This window comes from Thalassophryne amazonica, chromosome 14 (genome assembly GCF_902500255.1).
Source record: "Thalassophryne amazonica chromosome 14, fThaAma1.1, whole genome shotgun sequence".
Taxonomy (NCBI): Eukaryota; Metazoa; Chordata; class Actinopteri; order Batrachoidiformes; family Batrachoididae; genus Thalassophryne; species Thalassophryne amazonica.
In genome coordinates this window covers 54,063,159-54,085,152 of record NC_047116.1, presented here as the reverse complement: position 1 = coordinate 54,085,152, position 21,994 = coordinate 54,063,159, and the positions used below count along the sequence as shown (strand labels likewise).

Below are 21,994 nucleotides of genomic sequence, written 5' to 3'. Positions count from 1 at the left end.
TAAAATTACTACTGAGGGAGGAATGTCAAAGCTGAAACAGCCACCAATCACAAAACACCACATCTTACAGCTGCTTAGGACATGAAAACCACGGGTGGTTGAGTTCATGGTTCATGAAAATCAAACGGTTGGGTTTTGTGGTACTGAAAAAAAACAAGAAATATCTAATGCTTAATTTTTATAAACTCTTTAAGCTGATTAGTGCAATAAGTAGAACCCATTTTTAAAATCATGTTTTTAAGTTAACAAAGACACATTTGATGAAAAATTGTGGAATTGCTAAAGGAATTCATGATATGTTGATATTGATATTAATTCTGAGTTTTAAAACATTAAAACGGTCACCTGGAAACATACAAGTGAAACTCAGTCATTGTTTAAATTCAGTTATTCTTCCATAAGTAATGCGCTGTACAAAAACATTTACTTGTACCAAGGATGTTTTGTCACATGCTTCTGATGCATCTGGCTGTTAAGTTGTTTTGTAGAATTACTCAAATCATTGTTGTCCTTGTGGCTGCTTCCATTCATTTCGAGTCACTACAGCGGATACAACCAGATTTGCATTGGTAACTGGCACAAGTTTTACATCAGATGCCCTCCACAATTGCTGAAATCATTAACAATCCATTTAAGATCAACATGGTGCAAACGATGGTCTGATCTGGAAGATAAACCCTTTTATTACATGCCTGCGACACTACACTCGCTCTGATTGACTGATTACGGGTCAGATATTTTCCGATATCTGGACCAGTTACATGACAATCGGTCTGCAACGCTTATTTTTGTTACAAATCAGGAATCTAAAAACACAATTAGAAAACCCAAGTTGGACATAAACATACTCCATAAATATCTCAACAGCATCGGAAAAAACACACAGATTGAAAGCTTACCAGCTAACGACCGGACCGTCTGTTAGCAAAGTTCTTCATGGAGGTGAAGAACACGAACGAGCTCAACAACGTCAGCAGCATATTTGGGTGATACTGTAAGTTTGTGTGTTTATATACATAACAACCATATAATAAACAAATTATTAACCTTGTTTGCTCAATCTGTACGGAATATCAGACCTCTGTGTTTTGCGCACAAACTTATACCTCGGCCTGATATTTCCGCGTACAGATTTCTCACTCGGTTAATAATCCTTTAGTGATATAAGGTGGATCTGGGACAAATGGTGGCACTTTTCACAATGTTTTAAAGGTGAGCTTCTACCCTGCCATCCTCTCACATCTATGTTGTAATGTTGATAAATTATTTTAAATTTTCTTTTTCCAGAATTGCCCGGCAATGCAATGCCATCCTTCTGGGACCAATATTTTACCCATCTGTTTGTTTGTTTTTTTATTATTATTTTTATTTTTATTTATTTATAAATGTATTTTTAAAAGGTTGTCATACTTTTTTATGTTCTGGCCCTGTTGCTTTATCCAGAACCACTCCAAATATAATTAAAACCATTCCATAATAAGGCCAAGCTTTGTGGAGAAAGGCTTTAGTAACATTATTGTTGTGTGGGCCGCTGAAGAGGAGGTACTGCTGGCCCACCACCAGAGGGCGCCCTGCCTGAAGTGCGGGCTTCAGGCACGAGAGGGCGTTGGAGCAACCGGGAGTGACAGCTGTCACTCATCAACAGCACCAGCTGTCACTCATCATCACCACATCACCATAAAAGCCGGGCAGCAACTCCACCTCGCTGGCGAGATATCATCTACCACTTAGGTAATATTCTCTGCAGTATCTAAACTGTGACTTATGTCTGATCTGTTTGCAGCCGTTGTCCTGTGGTGCCCTTTCAGCTGGGTTGGCGGTCAGTGAGAGAACCGATGTCCTCGCCTCTCACTCCAACCAGATAAGTGGTTTAACAGGAGCTACTATTGTGTTTCCTACTGCGGAGGTGGAGGTGCTCCCTCCCGGAGGAACTGTTTCTGTGTGTGAGGATTTACTGGGTGTGTATCCACACACCCACCATTAACTGTCTCTGCTTCCTGCCAGCAGTACCAGGTCTGACAGCTGGAGACGGTGGCCACCTGGAGATTCGGGACTTGGCGGCTCTGGTGTTCTTCAGATCCGTTGGCGGTGGAAGCCGTGTGGGACCCGGCTCTTCTCTGGACGGACGTCTTCTATCCTCGAGCCTGCCCACACGTCACTTTTCGTATAATTGACTATCATTCTCAAATTGCATTTGTCTGTATTCCATTGTGCACAATTCGCAACATTAAATTGTTATATTTTGGCTTATCCTAACAACATATGCTGGGTTTGTGCGGGAGTTCAAGCAAGTGTTTGATCACCCCAATAGAGGCGAGACTGCTTCGAACGTGCTGCTGTCAATGAGACAGGGGCGTCGGAGTGCAGCCGAGTATGCAGTCGACTGCCGCATCGTGGCAGCGAGGTCCGGCTGGAATACTGTTGCACTCCGCGCCACCTTCGTAAACGGACTGTCTCCGGTCCTGAAGGAGCATCTGCTGGCTAAGGACGAACCGCGGGATTTTGACGGGCTTATCGACCTGGTTATGCGGTTAGACAACCGACTAGAAGAACATCGTCGGGAGCGGGGCGAAGGGCGTGGCTAGGCACGAGCCGTCCCTCTTCATTCCGGGTCCGAAAGGGTGCCGCCGTCCCCACGCTCCACAGCCAGAGAGCTCCATGTGGCAACAGCTCCCCCTGCTGACGAAGATATGGACACGAGCAGGGCCAAAGTCAAATCAGATGACAGACAACGGAGGCTAGCCCGCGGGGAGTGTTTTTTCTGTGGCTCGAGTGAGCACATACAGAGGAATTGCCCCAAGCGGTTAAACTACAACGCCCACCCTTAGAGACTGGGCTAAGGGTGGGTCATAACACTCACGCGGGGAAACCCCATAAATCCGCACGCATCCCAGTCATGATCCTGACTGGGAATCTAACCCTTCACGCCCCAGCACTGGTGAACACGGGGTCGGAAGGGAATCTGCTGGATAGCAGATGGGCAAAGGAAGTTGGGCTCCCTCTAGTGGCCCTACCTTCACCATTGAAGGTAGGGGCACTAGATGGCACCCTTCTCCCATTAATCACACACCAGACACAGCCTGTAACATTGGTTGTGTCTGGGAATCACAGGGAGGAGATTGTGTTTTATGTAACACCTTCTACCTCCCGAGTGATTTGGGATTTCCATGGATGGTAAAGCACAATACCCGGATAGATTGGCTGTCTGGGGGTGTGACGCAGTGGAGCGAAACCTGCCACTGGGAATGTTTAGGATCCTCGGTTCCACCCGGTGTGACAGCTAATGAGGAGGTCAAAGTTCCCCCCAAAGGGCGAGAAGTGCGAGTTCCACCACACTTCTTTGTCCTTCCTGGGGTTCATAATCTCCTCCAACTCCGTCGCCCCTGATCCGGCCAAGGTTGCGGCGGTGAGAGACTGGCCCCAACCAACAAGCCGTAGGAAACTGCAACAGTTCCTCGGTTTTGCAAATTTCTACAGGAGGTTCATTAAGGATTACAGTCAGGTGGTTCATCCCTTGACAGCCCTGACCTCCTCCAAAGTCCCCTTCACCTGGTCGGATCGGTGCGAAGCCGCGTTCAGGGAGTTGAAACGCCGGTTCTCGACTGCGCCAGTCCTGGTGCAGCCAGATCCTAACCGCCAGTTTATAGTTGAAGTGGATGCCTCTGACTCAGGGATAGGAGCTGTGCTGTCCCAGAGCAGGGAGTCCGATAAGGTCCTCCACCCCGTGCCTATTTTTCCCGCAGGTTGACCCCGGCTGAGTGAAACTATGACGTGGGCAATCGAGAACTCCTTGCGGTGAAAGAGGCTCTTGAGGAGTGGAGACACCTGTTGGAGGGAGCTGCGGTTCCATTCACAGTTTTCACGGACCATCGGAACCTGGAGTACATCCGGACCGCCAAGCGTCTGAACCCCAGGCAAGCCCGCTGATCATTGTTCTTCAGGCGTTTTGACTTCCAAATCACCTACCGCCCCGGGACCAAGAACCAAAGATCTGACGCCTTGTTCCAGGTTCACGAAGAGGAGGTCAAAACCGAGCTGTCAGATCCCACGGAAACCATCATCCCAGAGTCCACTGTCGTGGCCACCCTCACCTGGGACCTGGAGAAGACCGTCCGGGTTATACGTCCCGCCAGAGGCCAGAGCTGCGGTCTTGGACTTCTGTCACGGTTCCAAGCTCTCCTGTCACCCAGGGGTGCGAAGAACTGTGGCAGTGGTCCGACAGCGCTTCTGGTGGGCGTCTATGGAAGCCGACGTCCGGGAGTATGTCCAGGCCTGCACCACCTGCGCCAGGGGAAAAGCCGACCACCAACGGGCACAGGGACTCCTCCAGCCGTTACCTGTGCCTCACCGCCCCTGGTCCCACATCGGCCTGGACTTCGTCACGGGCCTCCCGCCGTCCCAGGGCATGACCACCATCTTCACGATAGTGGACCGGTTCTCCAAGGCGGCCCACTTCGTGGCCCTCCCGAAGCTCCCGACGGCCCAGGAGACAGCAGACCTCCTGGTCCACCATGTCGTACGTCTGCATGGGATTCCATCTGACGTTGTCACCGACCGTGGTCCCCAGTTCTCCTCGCAAGTCTGGAGGAGTTTCTGTAGGGAACTGGGGGCCACCGTAAGCCTCTCGACCGGGTACCGTCCCCAGACGAACGGACAAGCAGAGCGGACCAACCAGGATTTGGAGCAGGCTCTCCGCTGCGTGACCTCCGTGCACCCGACGGCCTGGAGCAACCATCTGGCCTGGATCGAGTACGCTCACAATAGCCAAATTTCATCTGCTACCGGCCTCTCCCCATTTGAGGTATGTTTGGGGTACCAGCCCCCATTGTTTCCGCTCGTGGAAGGAGAGGTCGGGGTGCCCTCGGTCCAGGCCCACCTCAGGAGGTGCCGTCGGGTGTGGTGTACTGCCCGCTCTGCCCTGCTGAAAGCCCGGATGAGGGCCACTGGCCCATGCAGACCGCCGACGTTCCCCGGCCCCTGTATACCAGCCCAGGCAGCAGGTTTGGCTATCCACCAAAGACATCCCACTGCAAGTGGAATCCCACAAACTTAAGACAGATTTATTGGACCGTTCCCCATCCTCAAAGTCTTCAGTCCGGCCGCAGTGAAGCTGAAGCTACCAGCTTCACTGCAGATCCATCCTGTCTTTCATGTGTCACGGATCAAGCCCTACCACACTTCACCACTCTGCACCCCCAGACCGGTGCCGCCTCCTGCCCGGATCATCGACGGAGAGCCGGCATGGACAGTACGCCGGCTCCTGGTTGTCCGTCGGAAGGGCTGGGGTTCCAGTACTTGGTGGACTGGGAGGGGTATGGACCTGAGGAACGCTCCTGGGTGAAGAGGAGCTTCATCCTGGACCCGGTCTTCCTGGCCGACTTCTACACCCGACACCCTGACAAGCCTGGTCGGGCGCCAGGAGGCGCCCGTTGGGGGGGTGTCCTGTTGTGTGGGCCGCTGAAGAGGAGGTACTGCTGGCCCACCACCAGAGGGCGCCCTGCCTGAAGTGCGGGCTTCAGGCACGAGAGGGCGTCGGAGCAACCGGGGGTGACAGCTGTCACTCAACAACAGCACCAGCTGTCACTCATCATCACCACATCACCATAAAAGCCAGGCAGCAACTCCACCTCGCTGCTGAGATATCATCTACCACTTGTGACTTACGTCTGATCTGTTTGCAGCCGTTGTCCTGTGGTGCCCTTTCAGCTGGGTTGGCGGTCAGTGAGAGAACCAACGTCCTCGCCTCTCACTCCAACCAGATAAGTGGTTTAACAGGAGCTGCTACTGTGTTTCCTACTGCGGAGGTGGAGGTGCTCCCTCCCGGAGGAACTGTATCTGTGTGTGAGGATTTACTGGGTGTGTATCCACACACCCACCATTAACTGTCTCTGCTTCCTGCCAGCAGTACCAGGTCTGACAGCTGGAGACGGTGGCCACCTGGAGATTCGGGACTTGACGGCTCTGGTGTTCTTCAGATCCGTTGGCGGTGGAAGCCGTGTGGGACCCGGCTCTTCTCTGGACGGACGTCTTCTATCCTCGAGCCTGCCCACACGTCACTTTTCGTATAACTGACTATCATTCTCAAACTGCATTTGCCTGTATTCCATTGTGCACAATTCGCAACAATTCATAAATTGTTATATTTTGGCTTATCCATTGTCCGTTCATTTACGCCCCCTGTTGTGGGTCCGTGTCACTACACTTTCCCAACAATTATCTTGCAGTTTCTTCAGAAAAAGAAGACAAAAAGAAAGAAAGAAAATTTTTACATTTTGTAACCTCACCTTTTAAGCGGGTCCACTTTAAAGTATAAGGGTTTGTCACCCAGGTCACACCAACCTTTGCACCATGTTTACAGTAAATAAATAAATAAATAAATAAAATGAAATTGAATAATAACGATTTGAATAATTCTACTATGATTTTATCCAAGTTGTAAAGATTAGGCTTGCCTGGAAAAGATTCTATTACATTCTGGGGTGGATCCAGATAAGGTGGCACAGCTCCAGCAATTTTTAAGAATTTTGCAACAGTGCAAGAAAGGTAGTTCTATTAACAAGTGGATTTTAATAAAACCTGGTGAAAAATTTGACTCTAACCTCAAATAGAAACCAAAAGGTAGATGAGGACTTTTGCAGCTTGGCAAAGTGTAATTATTCCAACAATGTTTTACAGATATATTGAGAGAATTTTTCCTCAATCTCATAGCTATCATCTTACCTCATTGCCGAGCAGAGCAGAGACACAAGCTTCAGAGGCGTCACATATGGCTGTGAGATCGTGACCCCCCTCCAGTGCTAGCACCAGCCGACCGCCTGCCAGGCCCATCAGCTGCCTGGTCAAGTAGCCAAAACCTGGACAGAAAATAACAGACAGCGCAGAGAGAGAGAGAGAGAGAGAGAGAGAGAGAGAGAGAGAGAGAGAGAGAGAGAGAGACGCCAGTCAGTTTAACGACATATTTTCAATTGCAGATGTAACAAGAGATATAAATGCATCAAAGAAAGAACAAGACAGAACACACAGAACACTGGATTTATTAGACTCACAAAATCAACTATAATAAAAGATAGATTATTCTGAAGAAATACATCTTTGCATTTCAGGTTGGCTGCAGCATTTATTTTTCTTCTTTGTTTAGAAGGAGTTTTAAAATAACATGGATTCAGCCATACTTTTGTCTCCACTGCATTTTACTTCTACCCCACTCTTCCTGGCATCCAGCCATACTATCCCCTTCACAACCATAACCCCCTGATTTTATTTGAAATCTGAAAGATGGTTTTAGGTAAACTCTTGGCTGGCATACAGACCTAAAATGCTAGTACCACCATGCAGAGGCACAGCACTGGAGTGGGAGATACGTAGTACAATTGCGTAAGCAGAGGCTTGAAGGATTAAAAGATCCAAGAAATTGATTTAATGATTCTTGCAGAAACTACTATACAAGGTCTATTAGACAATAAACCGACCCTTTTATTTTTTTTTAACTATATGGATTTGAATGACATGCGATTACACCAATCATGCTTGAACCCTCGTGCGCATGCGTGAGTTTTTCCACGCATGTCAGTGACGTCATTTCCCTGTGGGCAGGCCTTGAGTGAGATGTGGTCCCACCCTCTCGGCTGAATTCCTTTGTTTCACACGCTGCTCGAGACGGCGCGCGCTGCTTTATCAACATTTTTTCTGGACCTGTGAGGAATATCCGAGTGGACACTATTCGAGAAATTAAGCTGGTTTTCGGTGAAAAGTTTAACGGCTGATGAGAGATTAGGGGGTGTTTCTGTCGGTGTAAGGACTTCCCATGGACCGGGACGTCGTGCAGTGCTTCCAGGCGCCGTCGTCGGCCTGTTTCGGCCTGAAAACATCCTAATTTAAGGCTTAATTCACCCAGGACGTCGTGAGTGAACAGAGAAGATTCAGAAGAGGCCGGCATGAGGACTTTATGCGGACATTCCACTGTTTAAGGACATTTTTTAATGAAAGACGTGCACGCAAATTCGCCGAGTCGTTTCCGTGACGACTCGGCAAATCTGTGTGCGCCGCGACAGGAAAAACACCTCCATGTTGAAAACCATTTGTAAAATTCAGGTGGCTTTTGATGGCTTTCAACAAGTGAGGAACTGAGAAATTGTTTAACAGCTTGGGCATGTTCCAACTTGCCCGTTAAGGTTTCCAACGGAGGTGTTTTTCCTGTCGCGACCCCCCGCGGTCGGGTTCGGCCCGACATGCGACTCTGCCCGCACGTTCTTTCATTACAAAATGTCTGTTAACAATGGAATGTTCGAATAAACTCCTCATGCCGACTTCTTCTGAAAGTTCTCTGTTCTCTGACAACTTACTGGGTCAACAGAGCCTGAAATGTGGAAGTTTTCAACTTGAAACGGCGAGACGCTGCCGCCTCGAAGCGCAGATCGCCTTACGGCGACACTACCAGACCAAAATCTCTCATCAGCCGTTAAGGGTGGGCGACTCCTCACTCAAAGACTGCCCACAGGCGAATGACGTAACCGACAGGCGTGAAAAAACTCTCGCATGCCCACGAGGGTTCAAGCATGTCTGATGTAATCACACGTGATTCAAATCCATATGGTTTTTGAAAAAAATAATAAGGTCGGATACTTTTCTAATAGACCTCGTATAGAGCAGTTTTGGGGGGAGGCGGGTGACTGAAGTCAGTTAGTCAGAACTTACATTTGGCTGTGAGTCTGTATCCTCCCAGTGGTGGAGCATGGCCATCAACTGCATCAAAGCCTGAAGATACCAAAATCACATCTGGGGCAAACTCATTGGCAATAGGCATGACCACTGACCTAGAGTAACCAAAACAAACAAACAAACAAACAAACAAAAAAAATCACCAAAAAATGTCTAATATGGTAACTGCTGTGACATTTAAGCAAGTTACAAAATGCAGTTACATTATGATTGTTCACACTGAAGCTTTACTCATAAACCTGCGTCATTTACTACACAAATAGGAGCATAACTTAAGGAGCTTTAATAATAGTTACCGTACATTCTTTCATAGTGATCTTGATTACAGTGTTCTTGCTTAACAAGACAGTTTGAAATGTTTCATAATTAGCTGGCCATCCCACAATACAACATGTGGCTCTTTAGGAACAAGTGTGAGACCTCAGGTTCTACACAGGAATTTTTGGGGTCTTGGATACTTAAGCAAGCAGGGTTATGGTGAGGTCTATATGATGGAGTACCACAGGGTTTGGCCATAGGCCCCTGTACTTTGCTGATATTATACACACTGGTTGGATGGAAAGACAGCGTGACTTGAACTCCTGAGGTCACCAGTTTTGACCATTTCTTTTTCACCACTAAATTATAACCTTCATGTGTGCACACCACACCCCACCACAACACAACATGCATACATACACACAGCTGTCTGATGAAAAAGTGGTATTCTAAGGCTTTTTATTACATGAGGCAGTAAGTTCTGACAGAGTATATGCGTCACTGTGCAAGTGTGCTTCTGGCACCATGTCAAGAGAAATCATCCAGCAAAGATGAGGAATATGAAGAAAATATGCAGGAATATGAAGAAAAAAGAAAGTATTCACAGAGGCTGAGAGGATTAAAGCGTGGAAGGACTTAAAGAGGCTTTAAAGGGAGGAGTCAAGAAAGAGAACATGGACTGAGTGAGTAAAAACATGAATGAACAAGGGATTAAATTTGAGAACTATGTTAGAACACCATCTGATGGAAGACACGGTTAATTTCTTATATTTCATAAGGCTCATTTCTACATGTAACTGTTTACATTTATGGAAGAAAATGTACCCACCGACAGTATAGATTTGATATTTCCACATGAAACTTCATCACATAGGATTTCTGTATTAGTCTATTCCCACGTGCTTCAGACACGACCTTGGAGATCATGTGAGAGATATAAAGCAACGTGAGACTGGGAATGAGAGGTCTTCAGATCATTAGAAATCAAAACATGACGTGTATATAACTCTGAAATAAACCCACAGTAATAATTAGATCCAATCCAAAATGCAGTAGACCGTGGTACAAACTAACAGTTTTCCTTTTGCCTAATCACGCATATGTTTCATGTCATGCCTGCTGCCACACCATGTGCTCAGTACTCAAGTGAAATAGCCAAAAGAGTCAACAGATTAAAACTTTGGTAGGTTAGGAGATTTGTATTATACTGTATCTAAATAAGTCAATGCAACAGGCAAATTAATATAGTTCGGAATATAGACTGTAGATAGGATGAACCCTCTGTGACGTCACCCATAGGCTGTCTGAAGACACCCTGAAGACCTGCTTTGAAGCTCAAAAAGTGCAGCTATGGGTGTCACCATGTTGGCAGTGCTTACGCCACCTGTGTCACAGCCAACCCATAAATAGGTAATAAGAAGTGTGCCAAGACCCTGGGCACAACAAATGAACATGCCATCATCTCTCAGTTATCGAACTGGTTTTATTAAAGTATATTTTTGCAGACTGGGTGGGATACACCCGGGCAGACAGAGGCGGGATTGACCCTGAACAGGGTGTCAGTCTATTCTAAGGCCAATCGTATATCAAGATCTCCCCAAAAAAGACATCTGCTCCAAACAAATGACTAAAAGATTACTCACTGTATGTAGTACTGCTATCGTTGTCAATTCACCCCTCAAGTATCACCTAAAGCATACGCTTTCCAGCTCTCCCTCCTGGTTAGCTCCTCCAGCCAATCAAGTACTACCAGACACTTAATCTACTCTCACACCAACTTTGTGATGACATCACGAAAAGCGATTTACTGTATTAGCTTGTGATGGTATCACAATATTTGGGATTAGGGTTAAAATTAGTCAGCAATGGGTGACCATGTCACGTAAATGTAAGCCATTTTGTGACAGTAGCACAAATAAACAAAAACAAAACATGATACTGGGCTGAGACACCTGAATGAGCTATTCAGTAGTGAGAGATGGAAAATGTGTAGATTAGGTGGCACTTGAGGACTGGGGTTGAGAACCACTGCAGTCGTGCAACTGAATCTCTGTGTTTGACACTTTCACTGCACACAGATATACTTCTAGGAAGTCATTGAAAACCTGGATCTTAGTTTTGATCAAGGACAATCACAAACTCCAGATACTCTGACCCATCACTCAGTTTTTCAAATGCTACCACCAGGATATCATTGATTCATAACAGGACTAAATAACTGCAGGCCCGTCACCCTGACATCTGTAGTCATGAAGTCTTTTGTACGGCTGGTGTTGAGCCACCTGAAGGACATCACAGGACCCCTGCTAGACCCCCTGCAGTTTACCTAACGGGCAAACAGGTCAGTTGAAGCTGCAGTCAACATTGGCCTGCATTACATCCTGCAGCACCTGGACTCTACAGGGACGTACGTGAGGATCCTGTTCGTGGACTTCAGCTCGGCCTTCAACACCATCATCGCCGACATTCTCCACAAAAAAAAAAAAACCTCTACAACGTCTCTGTGCCAGCTCCCACCTGTCAGTGGATCTTCAACTTGCTGACAGACAGGACAAGGCTGGAGAGCATCACATCCAGCTCACATACAATCAGCATGGAAGCCCCTCAGGGGTGTGTGCCCTCCCCACTGCACTTCTCCCTCTATATAAATGACTGCAACTCAGGGAACCCCTCTGTTAAACTCCTGAAGTTTGCAGACGACACCACCATCATTGGACTCATCCAGGATGGTGATGAGGCTGCATACAGACAGAAGGTGAAACAGCTGGTCCACTGGTCTATTCAGAACAACCTGGAGCTGAACCCGCTCAAGACTGTAGAGATGATAGTGGACTTGAAGAAAAACCCACCATCACCCCCCCACCACCCACCCCCACACACCCACCCCCACACACACACACACACACACACACACACACACACACACACACACCACCCTCAGCAACACTGTGTCTACTCTTGACAATTTCCGGGTCTGTTTGGTTTCCCTCTTCCTTCCAAACATGACAGACACAGACTTCAACAAACTGTCAGGTTTGAGGAAAAAATGATTGAAGCCAGCCTGGACTCAATCCAGGACTTATACTGGTCCAGGACAAGGAATTGAGCTGATAACATCTCTGCAGACCCCTCACACCCTGGACATGCACTGTTTAAACTCCTCCCCTCTGGTCAACATTACAGAGGTCTGTACGTCAAAACAAGTCAAAACAAGAGACACAGGAGCAGTTTCTTTCCACAGGCCATCACACTGATTAACAATTTAACCTGCCAAAAAACTCACAAATTCATATATCACATGTACAACTTCAATCTGTTTGTCTGTTTCTCATTTGCACACATTTTTATTACACATTTTATTTGCACATTTTTTACTGTGAATTATTTAGTATTTATTTAATGTATATGTATACATGCTCGTACAGAGGGACTACAGTTCAAACCAGAGACATTTCCTTGTATTCTTGTCAATACTTGGCAAATAGAGACTATTCTGATTCAGCAGATCAAGATCACTGCATCATCCACAAAGTCAAGGTCTGCTCAAGTGTCCTTCACTCAAAGACAATCTTGATCATTCAAGTTACTTTAATTAGCTGCCATATGGACCCCTTTCTGCATTGCTCAAACACAGACAGACAAATCTGCTGAAAACAAAAATGGCCCCACTCCTGCAACAACATACTGACATTTAAAGGAATGGAAACAAAAACCCCGCAGTTATTAATTAGCAAACTGGCATAAAAATAAATTGGTGGTTTTGGAGAGGACTAATTGCCCATGAATCAGAAGCAGCGTATGTGGAGCTTAAAAAGCTCTTCTGTTAATTGAGGAAGGGAAGACTTTACGACTGAGCATAACCACAGGACATCCCGATTTAAGAGGGGCCATGATCTAAACCACTGCTGGTGCTCTCATTTGCCAGATCTTTCTGCTAAATTCCATTGGTATTGTATATTTACATAGAAATGTGTGTGTATATATACAGCATCTGTAAGACCAAGTATTTTTTTTTGTATAAATTGTCCATGTGGTATCTTCAGCATATGAGATTCATTTGTTGAGATAAATACTGATGCACCGCCAGGCAAAGTTGCGCCTGTGCATTGCTTATTATTTTGATATTGGGTCATAACTTGATGATCCACAGAGCATGCTCTAAAATTCAAAGCACACATGGATTTGGTGTGTGTCCAACTCATTTTGACAGTTTAGAGGGTGTGTAATCTGAGTGCAAAATAAAGTGCCGGGTGCAAAGGAAAAGACTTATTATTTATTTATTAAAAGATTTATTATCGGAATTAGTCATGGGTGTATTTTGTGCCTAACATGAAATAAACCAGAGTGTCATCTGTCAACTCCTTTAAGAGCTGGAGTGTGTCAGGCGCACAGCACTCTGCTGTTCAGAAAGCAGGCTCATTTTCTGGGGACTTAACAGATCTGCAGAAACCTGTCAGAATGTGCAACCATAGCTCCATGCGGTCAGCAGTGAAACAGTAAGATGAAATTTTGCATTTTTCCATGACTGTTAGTTTTTATTTTTGTTTTGTTTAATGTTAGTTTTAAATCTTCATTGTGTAAACCAGCAGGTTTCTGGCCATCTATGGCACATTGGGTTTCTGCTTCACCACAGTACCAATGCACCAACACTGCGCCTGATGACACACCACAGTGAGTGCAATTCTACCTGTGATTTCAAGGACATGGGTGCTGGGTGTGCAAACCACAATTGTGCCAGATGGAAACTACAAATGGCACATTATCTCCCCTTGATAATATTGGACCGGAATAATTTTTCTTCATCTTTATATATACAGTACATCATCTTCTGAAGTTTCATTGAAATGCATAATGTAGCTTTGGAGTGATTGCAGTTACTAAGTCAATACCATAGAGCCTTTATTGTCACTGTACATGTATACATCCAATGAAATTTGTCCTCTGCATTTAACCCATCCAAATTACAGTCAGACACAATTCAACCACGAGGAGCAGTGGGCAGCCACAATCCGGCACCTGGGGATCAACTCCAGATGTCGAGACAATATCATGTGATGTTTCAATTAAACACAAAGGTTAATTATCTCCCCTATAATGGCCCATTCACACCCTGGCAATTAGCGAACAGAGATCCAAAAGTTGCTTACTGTTGACCAGCACCGAGATCCGCCAAATCTGCAGGAGCTAAGTCAACGTCAGTAGTGCAATGCTGATGTTCATCGTGATTGCAGAAAAATTTTCCAACATGCTTAAAATCTTTGATGTTCATGCTTAAACTCTGGCAAGAGTCGACCTTTTCTACCACTACGTCATTTCTGCTCGTATGCCATTACTAATCCCTTGCATTCTGCAGGCCAACATCAGAGGCTTGACTAGATGCATCGTGTCCTTTGGATCCAGTGGGCATGGATATGTGGTAAAATGAAGAAATGTGCAGAAATATGGAGAACCTGTCTCAACGACACACCAGCAGCAAGTGACGCAATCACAGAATTATGTCGAAGGTATATAGACAATGTTACGTTACGTCTCATCTCGTCTCAAACACTGAATCTATGATAAGCTACGCGATTGGTCCTAGGAGTGCGCTACAAATTCCCCCGCCTGCCAATGGCGAAGTTAAAGCTGTATGGCCTTTCACACTGTCAAGACTTAAGTCCTAGAAAGAATTTTCTTTGGTACCGCTATAATTTTATTTATTAGCCTTTAAATAGGGGATTCATAACATTCCATTGCCAATATGACAAAAATTGGCATTGTCTGGAAAAAATGAATAAAATTTCAAAAGAACAGACGGCCTTGAACTACTTACGGAAGCAACCCATACAGTCTACAATAGTGACATCACAGATCATGTGGGGGCTTCTCCCGACTTGCGCGAGGTATGCTAGGAAGCACATGGCGACAGCTAATTGGAGGAGAGATTCACGGTGACATCTGCTGGCTGCTCTCTTTAACAAAATAATCAAAAATGGTGGATAACACTCTGAAACAGCTTATTTCTGTATAAATCTAACATGTTTCTCATATATTTTGTCAAGGTTAATGAGAAATAATCACTTCTAAATGCTGTTTTTGTAACCAGATAATATCTCCAAAGTGATTTACAAGACATCATCCAGATGTTAGCGTGCATGGCCCATACATCATGCGAGGTCTAAAGCAACTTCCGCTAATTTCAAAATCTCATGCATGCGCACACACACGTACTGCTGCAGACAGGGTTAAAAGGAAAACAAAAGATTTGTTATGGAAATCCTCCCAGGTAAATATGTTCTCTATATTAAAATGAGCAGTAATATTGCAACAAGTTAAAAAAAAAAACAACAGACACTAAAAACAGAAACTAAATTTAGTCAGTTTAGTGAAATTCGAAAGGCCATACAGCTTTAAATGATTTGAGTCAGTGGACCATTGCCAAACATTGCATTCCGCCAGTACAGCAGCACCATCTTCTGAGCAACATCAGCCTACACTGGAGACAGGAAATGTGGACCCATGGAGCGAACCTTCTTCGCTGATACTTCACAGAGATTTTTGTGAATCTGCTCGTTCAGCCAGTGTCAGTCACTTCACATCATACTATGAATGGGCCCTAACATACTTCCTGAAGACGTCAGACCAGAAACATTTCCCTTCAAGCACATCATCATATGATGTGCTGCAATTATATGAAGTTTCATCAAAATCCACCAACCGATGGATTTGCATCAAGTACATACAAAACTCAAATTATATCTGCTTGAAGACCAGGATTAATTTCCTTCATGCACGTCTTCGTGTGGTGTCTACAGTCTGATGCTTCAATGAAATCCACCCACAAGGCTCATGGACAGACAGATAGGCAGGTTGATTCCTATATGACCTCTTCTCCAAATTTTTGGTTGCAGGGGTATAATAAATCACTGCACTTGAAGAAGGGATGCCGAAGCCTACATGAATGAAGATATCATTCTTGACATCATAAAATTTCATTCTAGCTGCCAACATGTCAGTGAGCACCATTTCTGCACCTGTTCTCACACAGTACATCTCTTCACATCATGTCAACTAAAAATCTTGTGGAATTTATTATGTACTGTAACGCTGTGTTCAAGATGATGGCAAACTCAAAAAATAATGCAATGCTAAAATACCGTCGGCCGTATGAGGATTGTGTTCTTTATACAGTAATTTGCAGCTGTTTAATTAATTATTAAGATCCTATTGTCTTACATATAATTTGTACATGTTCAATAAAGCCCCTCAATCAATTATGTGTACGTTTAGCGGACGTTAGTGTGCACGCTAACATCCACTAAATGTCTTGTAAATCACTCCAGAGGTGTTATTAGGTTCCACAAACAGCGTATTCAGTTCTAGAAGTGTTTATTTTTCATGAGCTTTTAGATAATATATGGCAAAGACAATATATTTACACACAAACAAAACAGAGTTTGCAGTGAGCTACCAATCTGTGATATCACCACACTAACGTCCGCTAAATGTTTTGAAAATCTTTCCAGAGGTGTTATCATGTAAAAAAAAAAAAAAAAAAAAAAAAGCCTCTTTCAGTTAGAGAAGTGTTTATTTCTCGCTAGCTTTTCCATAATACGTATATGAGATAGGTGTTATTTCTAGCCAAAAATTAAGCAAAGTTAGCAGCTAGCAACACCAGGAAGTGATGTTACTATGCTAATGTCCGCAAGATCATAGGAGCAGATTGTGACATTTTAATCTTTTAAAATACCTACAATATTAGAATAGGTCCAGGGTAGCCATCTTTGAACTTGTCCAAGGTCTATGTCCAAAGAATGTTCCCTGTGAATTTGAAGACTGTGGCAGTAATAGGACTGGATCTAAGCTGAGCACAGACAGATGGGCAGACAAAAGCCTTTGCAATATCCGATGGCCATATTTGATGGGCTCGGGAACAACCAATGATAGGAAACTGGAGTTCTGAAAATGGTGTGCTTGCTCACTTGATCATTTCAAGAAACATCACGGATGCCCACGATAATGTTTTTACTCTGTTGTTGTTATAAGGAGCACAGAAGTAAGTTATTGCAGCTGCAATATGTTCAAATCTCAACAAGAACAAACAGTGACTGCAGACCTTCGACCTGCTGACCAGCTCACAGAAATGTTTGAGTCAGGTCCAGGTGAATGATTTGAACATGGAAATAGAGACTGGAATGGACGTCACATGACTAGCGGCGTGCCACATGGCGGCCATTACTAAGGGTGGAGAGAGCGCCTTGAGCCAGAACAGAAGCGAAATGAGGGGAAAATGTTGGGAAGGTGTAGTGACACGGACCCACAGGGGGGCGGTAATGAATGGACAATGGATGAGCCAAAAAGTAACAATTTAATGCTGTGAATTGCACAACGGAATACAGACAATTGCAGTTGAGGAGTACAGTCAATCATACACAAGGTGACGTGTGGGCAGGCTCGAGGATAGAAGACGTCTGTCCAGAGAAGAGCCGGATCCCACACGGCTTCCACTGCCAACGGATCTGAAGAACACCGGAGCCGCCAAGTCCTGGGTCCCAGGTGGCCACCGTCTCCAGCTGTCAGACCAGGTACTGCTGGCAGAAACAGAAACAGTTAATGGTGGGTGTGTGAAGACACACCCAGTAATTGTTCCCTGAGTAGTTCCTCCGGGAGGGAGAACCTCCACCTCCAGATACAACGTCACCCGTGCAGCTCCTGTTGGTCTCTTTCCTGGATGGAGTGAGAGGCGAAGAACGTCGTCCTCTCACTGTCCGCCAATCCAGTCTCCGATAGAGCCCGCAGGAACACGGCTGCACACAGACCAATATATATTTAGACAACGATATCACAGCAGAAAGTTACCTTGTTCGGTAGCTGATTTCTCAGCAAGGAGGTGGAGTTGCAGTCCGGCCTTTGTAGTGATGGTGATGAGTGACAGCTGGTGCTGATAAGTGACAGCTGTCACTCCCAGCGGCTCTGACCCCCTCTCGTGCTTGGAGCCCGCACTCCAAGCAGGGCGCCATCTGGTGGTGGTGGGCCAGCAGTACCTCCTCTTCAGCGGCCCACACAACAGAAAAAAGGCAGCCAGTGGTTCACCATCAACTGCACCAACCACAAAAACAAATTCCCGAATACTAAAATGAACTGTACAAGAGCCTTAATGTAATTATGTAAAACAAATGTCTATTTTAAAGTCGTTATGTCGCAGTTTAATATCGATATACTGAGACTATAACTCAACGCCATAAGTTCTTTTCATTAAGCTGCGTTCACATGCATACAGATATGGAAACAAAAATGTTTAAATATATTTATGTCTATATATATACGTGGTGTGTCCATAAATTAATGGTCCTTTTTATGTTTTTTAAAAACTATATGGATTTCATTCATATGTTTTTACGTCAGACATGCTTGAACGTTGAAGCTTTCCATGACAAAATCTCTTGTTAAAAGTGAAATCTGCCAGAAAATGGCTGATGTCCAGCTCTTGTGATAACCAGAGAAAGAGCACACGACGGTCTCGTATCCACAGAGTCATCAGCTTAGAAATGATCCAGTGGTTTGTGCCGCGACGTCGCAGCTCGGATCGCGGCGCACCGACCATCCTTAAAGGGGTCCTTAAAGCTGTAGTTAAAGTCCTTATCTCTGTGAAGCCCGTACAATTTTCACTGAAAGCCAGATAAATTTTTCGAATGGTTTCCAGGTGCCAGTCTCTAACAGCTTCTGAAAAACTTCTGATGGAAAAAAAGTCCTTTTCATTCCGCCATTTCCAGACAATGAAAATCCGACGAGGGGGCGGGACCACTCCTTCCACAAGGAGTGCTCACAGGCGAATGACGTCACCGACAGGCGTGGAAAAACTCACGCATGCGCACGAGGGTTCAAGCATGTCTCACGTAAAAACATATGAATGAAATCCATATAGTTTTGGAAAAAAATAAAAAGGTACGATACTTTATGGACAGACCTCGTACTTGCAGTTGTTGTTTAATATGATATGTACATGGTGGTCACAGGCAGCATTTAAATTTTAACAGTGTGGTTGGAGGGGATGGAGGAGGTACTTTTTACCCTGACTGAGGGTCAAAAGTCATAAATTCTGAATGGCTTTATATCTACTTGTAATAAAATGTTAGTAAAAATCATATATATGTTGTTGTCACTAAATGACTAGCAATAATATTACAGTGGAAAAAGCAGAGAGGTAAATGAGCACAATGGCAAGGCATACTTCAGATTTATATTTTAATACATAAGGAATTTTTTATCCAGGCATGTATGGGTTCGTTAAAGCTTTTAATCAGCTTGAATACAACTTACAAGGCTTCATTTATAAAATCCATCGAGAATTATGATGACAGGAAAAAAAAAATCACAGTAAATGAACAGATTGGCATATTTTCCCAAAATTTCCACACTTTACATAAAACATTTTTTTTCTACCCAGACATGTATGGGTTCATTAGAAAGAGCAATTAAAGGGCTTTAAACAAGCCTACTTTTATTAAAATTTGTTAACAAATAGCGACAATAGAGAGAGAAAAGCAGCACAGTTTGTCATAATTTCCACAAATTTCTGCATTTTACATAAAAGTTTTTTTTTTTTCACCCACACATGCATAGGTTCATTGGAAAGAGCTTTCAAATGGCTTTAAAACAAGCCTACATTTATTAAAATCCGTTAAGAAATAGCGACGCTAGTGCAAAAAAAGCGGTCAGTTTATTATTGATGATCAGCACATCTCCACCCTTAGTGGCCTTAGCGCCTTCCTGTCCTGAGCGACGCTAATAGACTGGGGCACACATGTCCATTCCAGGTCTATATTTCCATGGATTTGAGCTGGGTCATTAACCCAGCACAGGGCTAATGGCTGCTATAGCATAGGCAATAGAACAAGGCAAAGAATATTAAGTTCTAAAGCATGTTTAACATGAATATTACCCCAAAATACTCCCGTCCAACACGCCTCCTCCTAAAAGACAGTTCTGTTTAAGCCAAACAGCTGCAGCACCTCTCTCTGGGACATTGAAGAATGTCAGTCAAAGAGCAAATTGTAAAAACAATGTCATAAAAACCTATAGAGGAAAACTGAAAACATTTTCCAATAAACATCTGGCTTGTACTTACTTGTCTTTCCTTTTTTAAAAATAGCCATACCAGCAGTCAGCTGAGACATACTACAATAACAGCTGTCAGAATGATCAAACCATCGTTAAACTATGGAGCTGATCAAGTCACCTAAGCTTATATTCATATTTAATACTTCATTCTTCTTTTCCTGTAACTTATTTCAAATGAATGTTACTTGTCTTGATAAGCAAGATTTGTTGTTATTTTTAACTAGATAAAAGCGAGATATAAAACATCCAGTGGAAGGCATCAGAAGCATTATTTAAGATACTACCTTCAAAGTGGTCTTTTTGAACTTATTTCAAGAATTTATGTAGTATATTGAGTCGGAAAGCCTAATAAATTATCAAGTAAAATTCACTTACGGGAGTAAACTTATATATAGAAAGTTTGGCTTTAAATTTGAAAGGGCAGTTTTGTTATGTAATATTCATAAATTCACGACACATAGGGTGCAATGTGCTGGGCCAAACAAGGCATTACACCCGATTGCCGAAACTCAAGTTTGTTGGACTTCACCTTGAAGATTGTCTGACAGGCTTAAAAGCTCCTTTGGCTGTCTCATGTTCAGAGGTTCTGTTGGACCTTTATGGCTACCGTAGCAGCCACAGAGTGCACATGAACCCCACTGTACTTCACTCCAACAGGCAAAATACCCAAACTGATCTTTTGCCCAGGTGCCTTGACATGGACGCAGGGTTAGAATTCTAGCATAGATTAGTATTAAAAAACAAAATCTACAACTTTCAATGTTTAAAAACATAATTTACAATGCATCTGGAAAGTATTCACAGCACTTCACATTTTTTTATGTTACAACCTTATTCCAAAATGGATGAAATGCATTTTTTCCTCAGAATTCAAAACGCAATACCAGACAATGACCAAGTGAAAAAAGTTTGAGATTTTGCACACATATTAAAAAAAACAACAAACAAACAAAAATTCCCTTAGAAATTACATGTATATAAGTATTTACCACCTTTGCCATGAAGCTCAAAATTAAGCTCATGTGCCTCCTGTTTTCACCAATCATCCTTGAGATGTTTCTACAGCTTAATTGGAGTCCACCTGGGGTAAATTCAGTTCATCGGACATGATTTGGAAAGGCACACACCTGCCTACATATAAGGTCCCACAGTTGACAGTGCATGTCAGAGCACAAACCAAACATAAAATCAAAGGATTTGTCTGTAAACCTCAGAGACATTTTTGCATCAAGGAACAAATCTGGGGAAGGATACAGAATCATTTCTGCTGCTTTGAAGGTCCCAATGAGCACAGTGGCCTCTATCATCCGTAAATGGAAGAAGTTCAGATCCACCAAGACTCTTCCTAGAGCTGACCGCCTCTCTAAACTGAATGATCGGGGAAAAGGGCCTTAGTCAGTGAGGTGACCAAGAACCTGACAGTCCCTCTGTCAGAGCTCCAGCATTCTTCTGTGCAGAGAGGAGAACCTTCCAGAAGGACAACCATCTCTGCAGCAAATCATCAATCAGGCCTGTATGGTAGAGGCCAGATGGAAGTCACTCCTTAGTAAAAGGCACATGGCAGCTGACCTGGAGTTTGCCGAAAGGCACCTGAAGGACTCTCAGACCATGAGAAACAGAATTCTCTGGTCTGAAGACACAAGGGTTGAAGTCTTTGGCAGGAATGCTAGGTGTTATATTTGGAGGAAACCAGGCACCATCCCTACAGTGAAGCATGGTTGTAGCAGCTTCATGCTGTTTTTCAGCAGCAGGAACTGGGGGACTAGTCAGGATTGAGGGAAAGATGAATGCAGCAATGCACAGCGACAACCTGGATGAAAACCTGCTCTAGAGCGCTCTTGACCTCAGACTGGGGTGACAGTTCATCTTTCAGCAGGATAATGACCTTAAGCACACAGCCAAAATATCAAAGGAGGGG

General features: G+C 44.3%; 1 protein-coding gene across 2 annotated transcripts in view; it reads right to left on the bottom strand.

Moving 5' to 3' along the window:
- The window catches only part of hdac4 (histone deacetylase 4), a 437,614-nt gene that overhangs the window by 19,955 nt on the left and 395,665 nt on the right, over positions 1-21,994 (bottom strand). For both annotated transcript variants that reach the window (XM_034186647.1, XM_034186648.1), the window contains 2 exons: positions 8,695-8,813; positions 6,721-6,854 (listed from right to left, as the gene is read on the bottom strand). In XM_034186647.1, the coding sequence (XP_034042538.1) occupies positions 6,721-6,854; positions 8,695-8,813 (253 nt within the window). The remainder of the gene's footprint in view (positions 1-6,720; positions 6,855-8,694; positions 8,814-21,994) is intronic.